At 42.7% G+C, this 16798-nt stretch overlaps 3 protein-coding genes across 4 annotated transcripts in view; all 3 read left to right on the plus strand.

Moving 5' to 3' along the window:
- The first annotated feature begins 59 nt into the window (after positions 1 to 59).
- Positions 60 to 5921, plus strand: zgc:109982 (uncharacterized protein LOC553564 homolog). Its single transcript, XM_063201582.1, has 6 exons — positions 60 to 569; positions 882 to 1043; positions 2160 to 2339; positions 2746 to 2839; positions 3844 to 4027; positions 4190 to 5921. The coding sequence occupies exons 1-6, from the start codon at positions 473 to 475 to the stop codon at positions 4427 to 4429; spliced, it is 957 nt and encodes a 318-aa protein (XP_063057652.1). The 5' UTR covers positions 60 to 472; the 3' UTR covers positions 4430 to 5921.
- Positions 5922 to 9793: 3872 nt separating this feature from the next.
- dr1 (down-regulator of transcription 1) lies at positions 9794 to 13119 on the plus strand. Of its 2 annotated transcripts, XM_063201584.1 has the most exons (4): positions 9794 to 9928; positions 10461 to 10684; positions 10978 to 11141; positions 11605 to 13119. In XM_063201584.1, the coding sequence occupies exons 2-4, from the start codon at positions 10465 to 10467 to the stop codon at positions 11749 to 11751; spliced, it is 531 nt and encodes a 176-aa protein (XP_063057654.1). In that variant the 5' UTR covers positions 9794 to 9928; positions 10461 to 10464; the 3' UTR covers positions 11752 to 13119. The 2 variants fall into 2 exon arrangements, with proteins under 2 accessions (XP_063057654.1, XP_063057653.1); XM_063201583.1 differs by having other exon boundaries at positions 9795 to 10684.
- Positions 13120 to 14516: 1397 nt separating this feature from the next.
- gng12b (guanine nucleotide binding protein (G protein), gamma 12b) overlaps positions 14517 to 16798 on the plus strand; it is a 93623-nt gene continuing 91341 nt past the window's right edge. The window contains exon 1 of the mRNA XM_063201585.1: positions 14517 to 14853. The gene's annotated coding sequence lies outside the window, so the exon portion shown is untranslated. The remainder of the gene's footprint in view (positions 14854 to 16798) is intronic.

The following is a 16798-nucleotide window of genomic DNA, read 5'->3' on the forward strand; positions in this document are numbered from 1 at the left end:
TGCCTTCTGTATATGGGTAGTGTTATTGTAGTTGTACCTGTGATTGCCTCAAATACCGTACACAGCATTACACATTACATAATCTGATGTTACATGAGCATCCACATTCACTCTTGCTAACAATGCAAGGTTGGGGTGGGGGGGGGGGGGGGGTTGGACTGTCAAGTACATGTTTTCATGGCCAACTCCTGACCAGTACATGTGCCCCCACACACGTACCCACCACTGAGACACAGGGAGTGGGGTTGCATAAACAGGTGCAGGGCTCAGCCGCTTCACGGTTAAGTAAGCAGGTTCATCACACTTGTTGCTGACACTGGCGAACGCTGGCGGATTAAACTGAGTCAGTCTGAGAGTCTTGTCCGTCTGCTTCCAGTCTCTCCGTGCACATGTTCACCGCTTCCCTTTGAGCCCTGCTGCCCCGAGTTTTTCCTGTTTTTGGAAGGAGCCCCACGGCTTTTGTGAAGCTGCAATGAGCCAGAAGGTTGTCCTCATCACTGGCTGCTCCTCTGGCATTGGCCTGGCGTTGGCAGTCCGCATAGCCAAGGATGAGAAGAAGAGGTTCATGGGTAAGAATGCCATCTGCAAAGATGACATCCCTCTGCGCATACTGTAGAACGTAGTTGTTTGTGAGGTTTTAACCTTTTGTGTGGAAAGATATGTGTGAAACCTTTACATATGGTATTCCAATGTATGGGATATTACTGGCTCCCTCCTATGAGTAGGCTTACCCGATATTATCATTAAAAAAAGACTTTTTTTTTTCTTCCGAAGTCTCACCGTCAAAACATGTCAGGTAAAAGATAAAAACATTTACATGTCTGAAACAAAAGAAACGTGAAGATTTGAGCTAATGTTGTCGTTGTGTCTGTGGCTTCCAGTGTATGCCACGATGAGGAACCTGGCCAGGGGTGAGGCCTTGGTGGAGGCGGCTGGCAAGACTCTGGGCAGGACGCTGGAGATCAAGCAGCTGGACGTGTGTGACGAGGAGTCCATCAAGAAGTGTGTGGACAGCCTGCCCATGCGCAAAGTTGACATTCTCAGTAAGATACATGGACACGGAACACACACACACACACACACACACACACACACACACACACGAACATGCATGCACACACACACACACACGAACATGCATGCACACACGTACTATCTACAGGCACAGGTGTAAAGGCACAGGTGTGACCTAGACCTTGGATTTGTGATTATTTATTTACCAGCCATGTTCAGAAATATCATATTATTAAAAATCACACTATCATCAGGTACTGGCAGCAGGGGCATCAGAGACATCAGTTATCATAGAAAAGAAAAAAAATAACTAACTAGAAATGCACTCAGAGAGTGCAGACCTCCGCCAATGAAGCTGTTTGATAGAACATTTGACTATGCAACACCCTAGTTTTGTTCAGGTCTGTCTGTTTTGTTTTTGTGGGGGTTAGAAACTGGAATGTAAAAATTCTCCTTATCCGCAATGGTGTGTAGAACCTTTAAAAAAAATCCTGAATCCTCATCGTTATCCAGTTCGCCGCCACAATTTAATCACTTGTTCATTTCCAACTACTCCACAAAATTTCAACCAAATCCGTTCATGATTTTATGAGTTATCCTGCTGAAAAAAACAGACAGACAAACAGACAAATAAACAAATAGACAGACAAACCAACACGACCGAAAACATAATCTCCTTGGCGGAGGTAATTATTCAACAGTATTTCCTCTAGGACCAGAGCTTAGGGAACACGGCCCCTCAGGGTGGCCAGGGGGTATCCTCAAATTCAAGTTCATGTTGAAGTTCAAATTCCATTTACACTGTATACTGTATAAATGGTAATTTTCAGTGTGTGATTTGTAACTCCATTGATATTCTGAAACGGATCCCCCATTCTGGCGCCCTGGTTACTTTCAATAGGTTTTAGTGGAATGAATGAAAGAACAAATCAACCCATAGGCCTTAAGCTAAAACTCAAAGACTTGGTTGAAGAGTAGCAGAGTATAAATGAGATCAGTACAGCCAGAGGCTATTAGCATTCAGAAGATGTGAGGGCAAAAAATGAAGTTGCGGCGGTGGCCTCACCTGCTGCCACGACAAAATGTAAATCCGTGTGGAAAATGTTTTAATGCACCTTGTTAATGATTTCCCTCCTCTTGTGCAGTCAGCAATGCTGGGATGGGCCTGATCGGACCAATAGAGTGCCAGAGCATAGAGGAGATGGACAGGGTCATGGACACCAACTTCTTTGGACTGGTTCGACTCCTCAAAGAAGTTCTGCCAGACATGAAGAAGAGGAAGAAAGGCCATATTGTGGTCATAAGCAGCGTTATGGGCATCCAAGGTAAGGCTAAGATGTTAATATAATACCACATGTGCCACAACCAAAAACCCTGATGAAAGGTTTTTACAACATAACAATGATACTATACATTGTAACTCAGAAGAACTTATTTCTTTTTGGATAAAGTACAAAAAGTATTGAATTGATCATCCGATTTTTTTAGGACACAGCTTTATGCACATTGCTCATTCAATTAGCCTACGCTTAGTTTCTTTATCACATGATCTCTGCAAGTGTGTCTTACTGCTACAGAATCAAAATATAAATACTGATGAATATAGTCACATGATTTAAAGTCTGACATACTTGCATAGGTTTGCATTTTGCACTTCGAATCATGCCCTGAGCTCAGCACTAGTCTACGGTGGCATTGATTTAACAGTTTAATGTACTTTTTTTGTCCCAGGCATTCTGTTCAATGATGTCTATGCTGCCTCAAAATTCGCTTGTGAGGGATTCTGTGAGAGTCTCGCCGTCCAAGCAATGAGATTTAATCTGAAGTAAGTAGAAGCCTTCGTATTGACCACAGGATGTATGTTTAACCGCATTTCAATTCCCTGTTTCATTACCATCGCCATAAATGTGGTACAGCACTGAGCCTTATGGAATAAGCTATATATAAAAAAATAAATGGCTAAAACAGATATAGCTTTAGTGGCAGGAAATAGTTACTTCCATGTCGTTATATGATGCCCAGCATATTTTCATCCACTGTGGCTAGCTGGCCATACGATAAATCATAAATCCCTATGCTGTGCTGTCATTTGTGTACCATCTGGGGAGGGGAGTCAAGGGATACTGATAGGGTGTGGCTTATTCAGGCTTGTGCATGAACCCAGGGGTGTCGTACAGCGGGTTTAAGTGTGACTGAGTCACCAGGGCCCCATGTATATAATAAGGGGCCCACACACAGTCCGATTTATGTAGCTGTATGGCTAGAGGGGTCCACTGAAGCTGATGATAGATAGGGCCCACAGTTTGCTGCAACGCCCCTGCTTGCATGCACCTCCCTCCTATCTGGGACATAAGGATGCCATATTTCTCCCTTGTACTTTGATGAACTACACTGGGACAGCTACAGCTGAGTTATAAAAAATGTCTTCAATTCCCCATGCATCCCCTAAATGCCATATCCAACAGAAGGGCCATCATACCCTGCCATCAGGTAGGATTTATAGGCCTACATGGGTGCGCTCTCATATCGGCTAATAACACAATATAGCCCCTGGGAGACTATCTTCATTCATTATGGATCTCCTTCAAGGATTTGCTAAAAAGCTCCCCTCACCTCCTGTTCGACAAAGGCTTAAGTTAAAATTGCAGCCTGTGCAGTTTTTAATAAAAGGGTATTAAGCAGCTCACAGGACCAGTTGTGTGTGTGTGTGTGTGAGAGAGAGAGAGAGAGAGACAAGGGTCTGCACCTAATAATAGTAACAGAATTAACAAGGCATTGCCTTTACAGATGACTGCTAATCCATGATGTGTTTTTTTTTCTCTGGTGAAGTATATCGCTCATTGAGCCGGGCCCAGTCATCACAGAATTTGAACGCAAGGTCTTCGAGGAAGGGAGCAATTTAGACCTGTCCAAAGCAGACAAGGTGACAGCTGACATGTTCACCAACATCTACCTGAAGAACTATGCGTCGATCTTTGAGAGCTTGGGACAGACCCCTGAGGACATAGCAGAGGTATGCTTGATACTTTACAGAGTGATGTTCAACCACTGAGTCATTTGTAGCTAAAAAAAAAAAACCCAACGTCTTCAAATTTCAATCTTGTCTGCATCAACTTTGCTGTCTACAGAAGCATACTCATTGTGCTTCTTCTATCTACTATTATTCTATTTCCAGCACACACTCAAAATCATCACCATGGACAACCCACCTTTCCGCCACCAGACAAACACCATGTACACTCCCATGACCACCCTGAAGTACGCCGACCCTGACGGTGACCTGCCCATCGATACCTTCTACAAGGCGGTGTTTGAGCACGACAAGGTGTTCAATGCCAGCCTGAACTTCGTGAAGCTACTGCGCTGGAGGAGTCGCAAGAGCTTCTCTCTAGAGAAAGAGGAGAATAAATCATAATTGCTCCTTGGGTTACGCTTTTGGACTGGACCAGTGCTTAGTCGGAGGCCACCACCCTCCTCCCAACTTAAAGGACAATTCCTGCCAATTTCAACATGCAGTTGTTTTGTTTATGCTACACTTGACTTCTCAGTACCTCACAACACAGATTTTTTTTTGCTCAGCCCTTTCCAAGATCCTGACCTTTCTCATGGGAGCATGGTTTACATTTTGTATCATGGGCATTTCTCAAAGTCTAGTGTGCGTCCTTCGAAGTGTATCAGCCTTCGTAATCATGCCCAGTGACTGGATACTCTTTGGTGAACTCTGCGGAGTGACTAATTAGGGTGCGACTGGGCGTGACTAATTAGGCTGACACACTGCCAAGGCTCATACACTTGACATTGGGAAATAGTGCATGTCTTAAAATACTCCAAATATCATTCCTAAAGGCATTGCTGTGTAAAGGTGTAACTTTTGAATTGGGGGTAATGACAATTCATGGGTAACATGAGCAATACTGTGTGTTCTCCTTTAAAGCAACATGTAATCTTCCACAAGACCATTGAGGACACAGAGGTCATGTCCTCTGTATTTTTTTCCGTAATGTAAAATGTATCTGTGATGAAAATCGATATATGATCAACAAAGATAAATTCTGTCTGTATACACCACCCCCATTTATCCTCAAGGCAGTGATTAATGGAAACAAACTTAAGAGTTTGACTGAAGAGTTTGAAGCATTCTAAATGTACAGTATGCATGTACAGCACACAGTATTTGACCTCGGTATTTGAAAATGTTTACGGCCCTGCTTGCTCATGCTACTTTTACACATCCATTTACAGTATATCCACAGGAAGCTCTATTTCAGAGGATCTCCTTTCCATTTGCTGATGAATAATTTTCTAGAGAAGAATGTAACTTTTTTCAGGTACTGTTTCACATCTTGTGTTTCTCAACCAAAGAGGAAATGAAATGCGTATGAATGCAAAAGTAAACCACAGAGTACGAGGTGGTCATGGACAGAATCACCACCACCTACGTGAAAGTACTTTTCCTTCCTCCGAGATCTTCTTTGAGTTATTGTCTCATGTCTGTTTTACCTCCGGTGTTCCTTCACTCCCCAAAAATGTTTTAAAAAATACAAACAAATTATTTGCTTTAACTTTTTTCGAGACATAATGTTGCAGTCCATTGTATTGTATTCAGTAAAGATTCTACACCAACCCGGGGTAATGAATGGTTAAGATTTCATGAGGGTCAACAAAGGTCTTGATAGCATTAGGATAATAAACAGCAGGGGGAGAAGCTTATAACGTACACCTTCACGGCCAAGGCCTCTCTTCTCAGACGAAGGATGAGTGTAAACCGAGCCCTTGTGTAAGGGTATTATCTTCAGCTTTATAGTCTAAGACAGAGGTTCCCAAACTTAACCATGGCAAGGCCCCCAAGTTACCAGTAGATTCCAGCCAAGCCCCCTAACACCCCCTCACGGTCCTCCAGGGATACCTGGACCCCACTTTAAAAACTACTGGTCTAAGATAATCTTAGTCATTGTAATAAAATGACCATCTTAAATGGTCTGTCCATGTATCCATCGACTACTTATACAGTGTTCACAAACTGTTTTATTGGCTGTTTTATTTGGCTTTCAGCTGAACGGTTAGGATGAACACAAAAAATAGCCTTGAAATCATCTTGTAAACTGAACCAACCCGCCTAGTGGCCAAAAATATATCTTCCTGGTGAGGTTGTTCTCACATTTAGTCTGGTTCACCAGGTCAGCCTTGCATAAATCCTCATCCTCAACCTAATCTCTTTTTTTGTATATTTCTTTTTGGGCATTTTAGCCTTTATTCAGACACTCGAAGATGGAGACAGGAAACAGCGGGAGAGAGAGATGGGGTAGGATTGGGATATGACTTAGGCCGGACACGAACCCGTGTCCCCATGGGCATGCAAGCCCAGATATGGGGGGCTTAGCGTGTTGGGCCACATCCTCAACCTAATCTTGAAGCATATTCACAGTAGCTGTTACTTATTTATACTCTCATATTTTATCAAACGCCAAATATCCCTGACTTTCTGCAAACCCTGTACCTGCATGAAACTACAGCATCATGCAAATAGCTTATATTGTTCAACAAATTTTACCTTTTGCAGAGATGCATGTCAGATACAGAAAACAAATAATTGTATTCCATGAAACTAAAACGTGCCTTAAATTAGTGTTTAATTGGTCTAAGAGTTTAACACAGAACCATATTCCACAATCCACATACACACTTAATTGGTAGCCGAACCTTTCAAAAGCAGCTAGGACCATTTTAGGTCACTTTTGTCATATGTCTCGCTTGTTGGCTTAAGAAGCGGTCAATTTTTATCAGGTACACACACACACCCACACACACACACACACACACACACACACACACACACACACACACACACACACACACACACACACACACCCCAGTGTCAGCAGAACTGAACATGGACCCAATATGGAAAGTCACTACAGTCAAAGCAATGGAGAGAACACCGAGAATTTGATGGAACAGCCCAAAATGACACAGTGGATAAAGATGTGGTTCAAGTGGCATATTGGTTGAAGAGGTGGTTGAAATGACATAGTGGTTGAAGAGCTCAGAATTTCAGCAGAATGTCACAGCTGTGCTATGAAAAGCTTAAGAGTAATTAAAAAAAGTGACAATGAAAGCAGCAATTCAACCTAGGGATGCAAACGATTAATCGATTAATCGACTTTAATCGATCAATGCGTTAATCGATTAAAAAACATTCATCGCAATTAATTGACAATTCAACTGACAAGAGACCCAGGTGAAATGGGCATGTGAAGAGTGTGTGTGAAGAGGGGTGCGAATAGTGGGAATATTTAAATCACCTTTGGATTAAAGAATTGAAATATAATTAATTTAAATGTGGTATTTTATCTCAATTTTTTATTTAATTTTTTTAGATTTAGTTAGTTTTTTTCGAGAAACATTGAGATTTCGGGGGGAAAACGCCGCTTATCAATTAATTGTAAGTCGATCGATAAGGCTATCAACTAATGATTAATGAATTAATTGATAATTTGCATCCCTAATTCAACCTGAAGGTTCTGGGGGTTTGGTGTCCCATCAAAAGCAGTTCAACAAGGTTTCATTCGTCAGCAAGTCAAATAATTTAATTAACCAATTAAAACAATCAATCAATCAAAACAATCAAATGAAATTACCTACCATTAAATTACCCATCAATGGAGGCCATCAACCCCTTATGAAAGACATTGGGTAGGCTACATGGCTATGGCTGTCCAGGGCTGCGTTTCCCAAAAAACATTAAGTAGTAGGCTACTTAAGCCTAAGTAGTACTTAAGTACTGTATGAGGGGCCACCAAGGCAATATATCAGAATAGGTCTCACATCATTATTTAAGTTTACATAAACTATTTTACCTAGCACATGCACTTTGCACAAGCATTTTAATTGCACGAGAAAAAAATATTGTATGTGGGCCTATAAAATTATTGTAAGCATAAACTTTCAGCGGTCTGCTATATTGCCTAGGTTGCCCCTCATACTTAAGTACTAGCCTACTTAAGAGTTTTTGGGAAATGCAGCCCTGGTCCGATTTATTTGAAACATAAAATCAAGGAGTCATCAGCACACAGACGACCTAAAAGTGAAGAAAGTAGACGCATGGCATGCTAAAACATTAAACAATTTTGTACCTATCTGAAATTACCAAATGGTCCTTTACTGTCTCTGGGATGCTGGTCAACACAACCCAGCCTTGTCCCATTCGTGGCGTTTAGATCGAGAAAAAGGTAATTAAGTACACATTTAGAGGTGTATTGAGTCTTGAGCAGAGCTTGGCTACCATCAGTTTCTGTAGCCTTCAGATAGGCCTACCTACTCAAGAAGGTATTATGATTTCATTGGCCCCAGGGTCAGCCAAGAAGAAAGCACCCCTTTCCATGGAATGGCGAGGTTTGGGTGTTTAGCTTTTGGGGGTTTGGGGGTTTCTCCCCGAGGAAAAAAAAGAAAAGAAAACGGTAGTTATAAGTGCATTTTTAACACAATATGAGAACATAACTAATATAGACCAATAATGAAGTGTTTTTGATGCATGGAAGCTTGGGCTTCAGGGCCCCCATTTGGCTCTTGGGCCCCTGGGCCTGGGGCCGGTAGCCCCGTGCAGTAACCCATCCTTGCACCTACTCTTTTCAATTCCTTAGCCAACACCACATTTTCTAAATCTTTCACCAGAAGAACTGACAAGCCTATAACACAAGTAGCCTAAGAGGCAAAGAAAGAGTAGCCTACCTAACCCTTTGACCTCAACTTTTTAGGTCAAAAACAACTAGCCAACTCTTATATAGTCCACCTGATTGACTAATGAGCCCCAGAAGTTGATGAAAAATAGGTGAGGTTGCTGTCTCCACCTTCTCTAACTTGGACCAGAAATGTTCTAAGCTATGAGATAGCCGTCTCTCATTGGCTCCCATTATAGCCCCGCTGGCGCACGCAGCCAAGTAAAAGATGAATGGGAGCCTATTGGGCTAAATGGCTCAGCAGGGATTTGTGACGATTCTGTTCTCTGGTTTGTAAAGATGTGTGCACATTCTGTACCTTATCATGGAAGTTGTATTAGAAGTGAAGTTAAAGGTTCCTGACATGGCTTTGTTCTCCCAAAGACGTGTTAGTTTTGTCCTGCAACACGCTAGCATTCGGCTAATACCTGCTGGCTGAGGAATCTCTGCGACTATTCGCGACCAGAGCTGACGAGAGACGTACTCTGACTGATCCTCCTAGCAGAGACATCTACGGTCACACACCTCAACCCCCACCACCGTCCAACATGTTAATTGAAGGTGCCCAAATTCTTAAGGATGAGCGCAGTCATTTCCTTTACCCCATGTACACATGCCGCTTTTCCACCACCTTAAATGCAATAAATAACAGGTGTCCGCAACAATCCTAACATAACTTTAAACACATCGACATCTGAAGTCAGACTTAAAACTACAAAACAAATGGCGTATGCCGTAAAGTCGATTGTCACGTGTTATGTCATTGCTATAGTTGAAATAAGGGTCATTTTCACGAATCTAACACTTGACAAGATGCAAACGTGTCGGCAAATGCTTTCACTTACTCATATCTATCGAACGCGACTTCATTGTTTCCAGGGAAAAAATCACACGGGCAGATAGTTCTAAGAGAAGCGTACAGCCCCATTGGCACCCATTCATTATTTACTTGGCTGCGATAACATAGCTGCAGTGCCACTCCTGGCCACACCAGCTAGTTGTCGTTCTTGTACAAGATTCCATTTTCTTTGCTTGGACCCAAACAGTTTGCAAACACCACACATGGGATGATAGACTTGTGTTGGGGCGGAGACTTTGGAGAACGCCCATCATCACGTCGGGTAGTGGATCGCGTTGTGCATTGTGGGACTGTTTCCGGGGGAGAGCTCGCCAACGCTGTTTGGCCTCACATCATGGAAGTAATGAATTAAATGTTTTATGTAGTGCCAGAAGTGCAGTTAAGTGTCTTTATCAAGACCACGCACGTTTTGAGTAATACTGTTTCTTTTAAGACGAAGCACGAAAATGCAACCTGCAGGACTTTTTACTTATTAACTTGCAAGACAACCATGTCCACAAAAGCGCCGGAGCCCATCAGTGCCGTTGTGTGCTAGTGGAGGGATAGCAAGCTAGCTAGCAAGTCAGCTAGCATAGCTTATGGTTGGCTAGCAAGCAAGTTTTTAGATCTCTTTCACATGCTTCGAGTTTTGTTTTAGGCTTCTGTCACATTCCATTTCTGTAGTTTCCTGTGGAAGAAAAGGGTTTGAGTCGTGTGAAACGCGTTTTTCTGAAAAGCCGGTGACTGCACGAAGCATTAACGGTTGCTAAGTTTAGCTTGCTAGCCAGCTAAATTGTCTAAAGGCCGCAGAGAACCTCCCACACGTCTTTAAGGTTATCTCGCTGTTATATTGTCTTTCTCTTGTGACTTCGTTCTCGATAAAACGGTATTAGAAAGATGGCCTCATCATCAGGGAACGATGACGACCTCACCATTCCGAGGGCTGCCATCAACAAAATGATAAAGGAGACACTGCCCAATGTACGGGTTGCAAACGATGCCAGGGAGCTTGTGGTTAATTGTTGTACAGAATTTATTCATCTGATATCCTCGGAGGCCAATGAAATATGCAACAAGTCTGAGAAGAAGACCATATCTCCTGAACACGTTATTAACGGTGAGTACCCGAAGACCATCGGTCACTTGCTGTCAACCAGTCCGAAAGGTTAACATCTGTCTTACACGTCAGCTTCGTCTTATGATCTGATTACAGCTGTGTGTACTGTGTAGCCGGTATGAACTGACGCTTTGTAGGCCACGTACATGATGTACTGACACTGTACTGTGTTGCAGTCGAGTTGTAATGACATTTTGAAAAGGTGTGCCAAATTGGACACGCCCCCAGCTGTGACAAGAGCTAGCTCTAATGGTTTATTTGCACTTTCCTTTTTTGTGACCCGTCCCGTTCAGCACTCGAAAGCCTGGGCTTCGGCTCGTACATCGCTGAAGTCAAAGATGTTCTGCAGGAGTGTAAAACGGTAGCCCTGAAAAGAAGAAAGGCAAGCTCCCGCCTAGAAAATCTAGGCATTCCCGAAGAGGAGCTACTACGTCAGCAACAAGAACTGTTTGCAAAAGTAAGAATCATCATTACTCATTTTCATAACTGCAACCTTTCATGCATAGTGGGCCATGCATCTTATGGATGTACATTATGCATGTCTAACTTTGTCTGTCTTCCAAAATGTTGTGCTTATGGCAAGTGCTGTCCTTGACCGCATTATGTTTGCATGGTATCTACTCTTACCCATCATCACACACATCCATATTACCCCTACTACCTCCTTACAGTACAGCTAAAGTCTCTTTCAAATGTTTGGCTGTTAAGTTAGGTTAACTTATTAGTCTCCACCAGGGAGAAATTTGTCTCGGAGATGGGGAGGGGTTGCAGCATCACGCAACTACGTTTAGCCAGGCCATACTGATGAATTCAATCTCGTGTGTATGTGTCTGTTCGTGTGTGTGTGCGTGTGCGTGTGCGCGCGTGCGATCTCGTGCGTGTGTGTTCTTGTGCGCGTGTGTGTTCATGTGTGTGTGCAGGCACGGCAGCAGCAGGCTGAGCTGGCGCAGCAGGAGTGGCTCCAGATGCAGCAGGCTGCCCAGCAGGCCCAGTTGGAAGCGGCGTCGGCCAGCGCGGCCCAGCAGGCCGGCTCCTCCCAGGACGAGGACGAGGAGGACGACATGTGAAAAGCCAACCAGGTGCAGGACCAGAAGACGACGAGAGATATGAGATAACGGCAGCACACCTGTCTGTCTGTCTCTCTCCTCCTTCTTTCGTCTATACCTGGATAAGCAGAGACCTCTGCAATGTTTTGGGACAACCTGCCCCCTGCCCTGCCGAACCCCAACTCCTCAAATCCCCCCCAAAACTGCTTTTAGCCCTTCGGTGAGGACCCCCCAACCTACAAGAGACATTCTCGGTAAAGAATGAGCAGTGAGCAGACCTACATGGATTCCTTTTTTAAGACACAAACTTCACTTGTTTGGGGGGGCATGGTACACGTGGCCCTTTGAGATATTGTGTCCGTGTTACTTGTTTACCCGGCGAACCAGATACAGATGTAAGCTTTCTCGGCACAGCAGCAGTTTCTTTTTGATTGTTTGTTTTGTTTTTTGTTATATTATCTACTTTTAACAATTGGCTAATGGTACCATATTCGGTTTAGTAAAAATGTGTAAGTGAAGCTTGTGCATGTCATGTCACATGGTTGCAATAGAAGTGGTCGCTGATTGGAGGAATCGTCAGGCTGTTCCTTGCTGAACAGGTACAAAACGGTCTAAGTGTTTAAGCTGTTGTACTGCCTGTTTTAGGTTGATTGTATAACTGTTCCTCAGTTATTTTTGTAATGTCCAGCAAGAAATATTTTCTAAAATTGGGGGGGATCTTAACGGCTCCTAAAATAGGAGCTCTGGAGGTTGGGGAGGGGGGCAGTATTCTTTTTCCTCTCCTTTTTATAGGAACAGCTCCGTATTCTTGTCTTGCTCAGTGGATAATACAGATGTTATGTCCAAAACTATTCGGAGTTTTATTTGTTTTAAACATAAGAAAATTCATGTCTTTCTTGGATCATTTTAGTTCAGTCAAGGTGTAAAGTAGGTTGAGGCTTTTATTTTCCTAACGCTCAGTACAGTATTGCTATGAAAAGATACTTCTTTGTCTTACCCCTAGTACCAAAGACAGAACGCAAGCTCAAAACCCTTCAGTTACCAGACAGAGTAAAACCACATTATACCGTTAGTGTTTGTCCTCTGTACAGAAATAAATGGCTTTGGTGCAGACTGCGCCTGAGTTTATGCACATAGACACAACATGGTTAGTGATTTTTCACTTTGTACAATGTTTTGATATTGGAACATTTTCCCCTCGGTGCGATGTGTAAAAGTTGCGTTGTGAATGTGTGGTGAATTCTTAACTTGTGATGATTGGTTATCTCTAGGTAAAGTGTGTACACATGCCTTCTTGAAAGCTGTAAGCTGTATTCTCTAAGCAATAAAGTGAAAATGTTTTATAGTCAGAACCGTTCCCAATACGAGTTTCTGCCTCCTTGCCAGTAAAGCAACTCTCAAATTACTCGAGATTTTTTGAAAGATTTCTATATACCGCAGCTTGACCCAGCGAAAGAGCCCACTTCTAACAGCTAACCAAGAATGGAAGAAACTAATTTGCTCTATTACAGTCAGTTGTTACTTAAAACACGCGGCAAAGGGTCAAGATCCTAGTGGTTCTTGGCCAGATATCTTTGTGTCAGGACAGGGCCAATATTGAGAATAATGTATAGTCGTCTGTAGGTTCTGGATCTGGTTCTGAATCTGGGACGGGTTGAGTTCTCTAGCCATTTGTAAGGAAGTTGGACCCTGGGCCTAACAAGTTATCCAGACGTACTAGGAGTGTCCACAAGTTCTTTCCCCCTCCACTTTTTGCAGTGTTTTTGGGACCATGTTCTCTGTGATATATTACACTCTAATAAACTGAAACTGAATTTAATTGTTAGTGGAGGGGAGCCTGTGGTCTTCACCATTTCCTGAAATTAACGGTTCACTTTCCTTCTTGCTGGTTGCGCTGTATATGAGACAAGCTTTACATGCTGATCTGATATAATCTGAACGTGAATTTAGATGTATTATTTCCATTTAGTGACTTAGGCCACCCATATTTAAAGAATGTAAATGGGTAGCCCACCAAAAGTTCTGAGAAAGACCTTTTGACTGTTAAGCTGTGAACAAAATAAGACTGACTACCTTGACAGTAACTACAGGTCTACTTAAGCATCACTGCAGCATCTGTAGAACCTTTTTCTGGGTGGGCTCAACAGTGATGCCCAGCTGTGTTCACCCATTCTTCCAGTGGATTAGTCCACAGGTCATTTTACCAAAGTGTGGTAGAAGTGCTCAACAGTTCATAAGCAACAGGACTCTTTGATGCTGTTTATCAAACCTGTGCCAAATTTCATAGCCTACTATAGGCCAGAGCCCTGGGGCTCTGCTATAGGCTACATCAGTTATAAAACTGATGAAAATAACGTGTGTAGAAGTCAGAGCCGTAGAAGTAGTTGTAGATCGCCCTCTTGTGGTTTAAACAATTCCAAATTGACATCAGCATTCCTCAATGATATTCTCATACAAATTTAATGTAGCTGAACTCTGATGTTGGGTAATAAGGTTGTAGGCTACTGCCAACAGGCATTCAAATGAGTTTAGTTACAGTGTATCTCATTTTTCACAAAACCTCATCAAGAGCTTAACTTTTAAGGTAAATTATCAAAGTAGGCCTAATGCATTTAACCAACACAAATATTTTTGTTGCTTGATTTTTCACAAACAACCATAAAGTAAAATTATTTTGGTAAATAGTCACACCACAGGAAATTCTTAAATTATATGCAGCGTAAATATTTTGAATGTCTATGCTTTTTCCCTAAGAAAGAAGTGGAACGTTGACAGACAGAGGGCGCCCAGGACATGGGAAACATCAAGTAACCAGCCCAAGTCCTGAAACCTTCCCACCATTCCATGTATGCGGTCTGTCGATAGTGAGAGGTCGTCCCTCTTGATCCAGCCGTGCCGAGAAGGGAGTTTAACTTGTCAAAGATTTGTCAAGAAAAAGTCAGAAAAGGCGAATATCTGCCATACACTTGCGGCGTAAATACGTGTACCGACCACATCCACGAGGAGCAAACGTATTCCACAGTTGTCACAGACTAGTGGTGTTACATTTTCTAGAAACAGTTCGGTCGAAGGCTGAAGTGATCACGGTGTTTTCCTTTTTTTCGTCGGTGGAAGTGAAGTCAGGTGAGTGTTCTGATTTCTGTTTGGGAGTGAAGAATGCGAGTAACAATGTATTGTAACATTATATTGTAACATTGTATTATTTCTCTAAAAGTTAATTTCCTCCTCGAATTCATGTAATGATAGTAGCCACTGATTGCTCAACCCTGTAGCATTATCGGATGTTCACTTGCAACATCATGCTGCTTCTTTACATTAGTTTGGTGTATTGTACGTGTCGTGTATTGTAGGCCTATTGTAGATTTTTGTAGCCTACATATCCGATTCGAGTCCATATGAAAAAGCTGTTGAATAACGTGTTAACTGTCCCTCACAGAGATTTGGCATTACTTCTTTACAAACACGGTCACATAGGCCTAGCCCAGGCAGAGCTTTGTAAAAGAAATATCAGAATTAACTGTTTCATGAGGTTTGAGGAGAGAGCAGTGCGCTGTAGATTGTGACACACACACACACACACACACACACACACACACACACACACACACACACACACACACACACACACACACACACACACACACACACACACACACACACACACACTGTGTAAACCTACAGTACAGTCTGTTTACATGTTTACATGTAAATAACCCAGACAGTGACAGTGATACCCCCAGCCTCTCTGCACAATGTTGGCAGTTCTTGTTGAGTGGCATCCACACTCAGCACATGTTAAAAGCATTGATCAGTGGTCTACTTCGTGGGTCCTGAATCCACTCAGGTCTATAGCATGTTTTCGTGTTCTTTTCAAATGTCCAGATCCATGAAGTATTTGTGAATGATTTGCTCAGAGGACATTGAGGTCTTCCTCAAACTATGTTGAGTATGCAGAAAAAAAGTCATCTTGCAGGATGGCACTGACACTTTCTGACTTCCCAACAATGGAAAGGGAACAGGTGGCTTTAACTCACCCAGCACCATGTGTGCATGAATCTCCACCTACACGCAACATTCCACACATGTGATTTTCTATTTTCATTCACTAGCATCAATTCTTCATTGAGAAAATTCAGAGATGTCCCTCCTTTGTGTTGTAAACGGTACAGCGTCTCTTGGGGAGAAAAGGGAGATGTTTGTCTTAACTGTTTGGTTTGGCCATTAACAGAAGAAGTGTTAAACGTCTATAATTATTAGCTCTGATGTGTTGTGTTATGTAATGACATGTCATGTGTATGAGGGTGGTTGACGTTTAAGGCCGTAACACACTTAAAGGAGGAAACATATTCCAATTCCTGAAAAAATAGGTGGAAAAATTGGAAAAAATAGAAAAAAATAAAACACTCAGTGGTTCGTGGAATTTCTCTTAATTTTTTGCCATTTTTGGGAAAATGTGTCCTGTGGTGTGACATCATTGGTGTGACATTTCTGTAAGATACAATAAAATGATTAATATTCTGCACAAACATATCCCTAATGCTCTTTCTGCTATTGTTCCTTTAACCCCCACCCCACACACACTACTACCCACCCGCACCCCCACCCCCACACCCACACGCCTATGCATCGTACAGGCAGACAACTGTGATTTCACTGCATGGTTTCACTGTATTACTTGTAATAATTGTGTGAATGTGACAAATAAATCTATTGGTATCCTTATATCCTTACATGATGCTTGAAAAATAAGTGAGGATTGAGTAACACAATGCCTAAGCATGACACACCACAGGACATGAAGTCACACCACATGAAATTTTCTTGAGGGTTGTAATGTTGTAAGCGCAGTCATGGGTAAGCGGTAAGGGCGTCAGACTTGTAGCCTAACGGTTGCCGGTTCGACTCCCGACCCGCCAAGTTGGTGGGGGGAGTAATTAACTTGTGCTCTCCCCCATCCTCCTCCATGACTGAGGTACCTTGAGCATGGTACCGTCCCGCCGCACTGCTCCCTTGGGGCGGCATTGGGGGCTGCCCCCTTGAACAGGTGAGACATAAAATGCAATTTCTT

Source organism: Engraulis encrasicolus, chromosome 6, assembly GCF_034702125.1.
Source record: "Engraulis encrasicolus isolate BLACKSEA-1 chromosome 6, IST_EnEncr_1.0, whole genome shotgun sequence".
In the NCBI taxonomy this organism is placed as follows: domain Eukaryota; kingdom Metazoa; phylum Chordata; class Actinopteri; order Clupeiformes; family Engraulidae; genus Engraulis; species Engraulis encrasicolus.

Coding starts and splice junctions, on each gene's coding strand:
- zgc:109982 (XM_063201582.1), top strand. CDS start 473: ATGAGCCAGAAGGTTGTCCTCATCACTGGCTGCTCCTCTGGCATTGGC. Junction 2,340..2,745: donor CAGCGTTATGGGCATCCAAG/GTAAGGCTAAGA, acceptor TTTTTGTCCCAG/GCATTCTGTTCAATGATGTC. Junction 4,028..4,189: donor CCCCTGAGGACATAGCAGAG/GTATGCTTGATA, acceptor TTCTATTTCCAG/CACACACTCAAAATCATCAC.
- dr1 (XM_063201584.1), top strand. CDS start 10,465: ATGGCCTCATCATCAGGGAACGATGACGACCTCACCATTCCGAGGGCT. Junction 10,685..10,977: donor TCCTGAACACGTTATTAACG/GTGAGTACCCGA, acceptor CGTCCCGTTCAG/CACTCGAAAGCCTGGGCTTC. Junction 11,142..11,604: donor AACAAGAACTGTTTGCAAAA/GTAAGAATCATC, acceptor GTGTGTGTGCAG/GCACGGCAGCAGCAGGCTGA.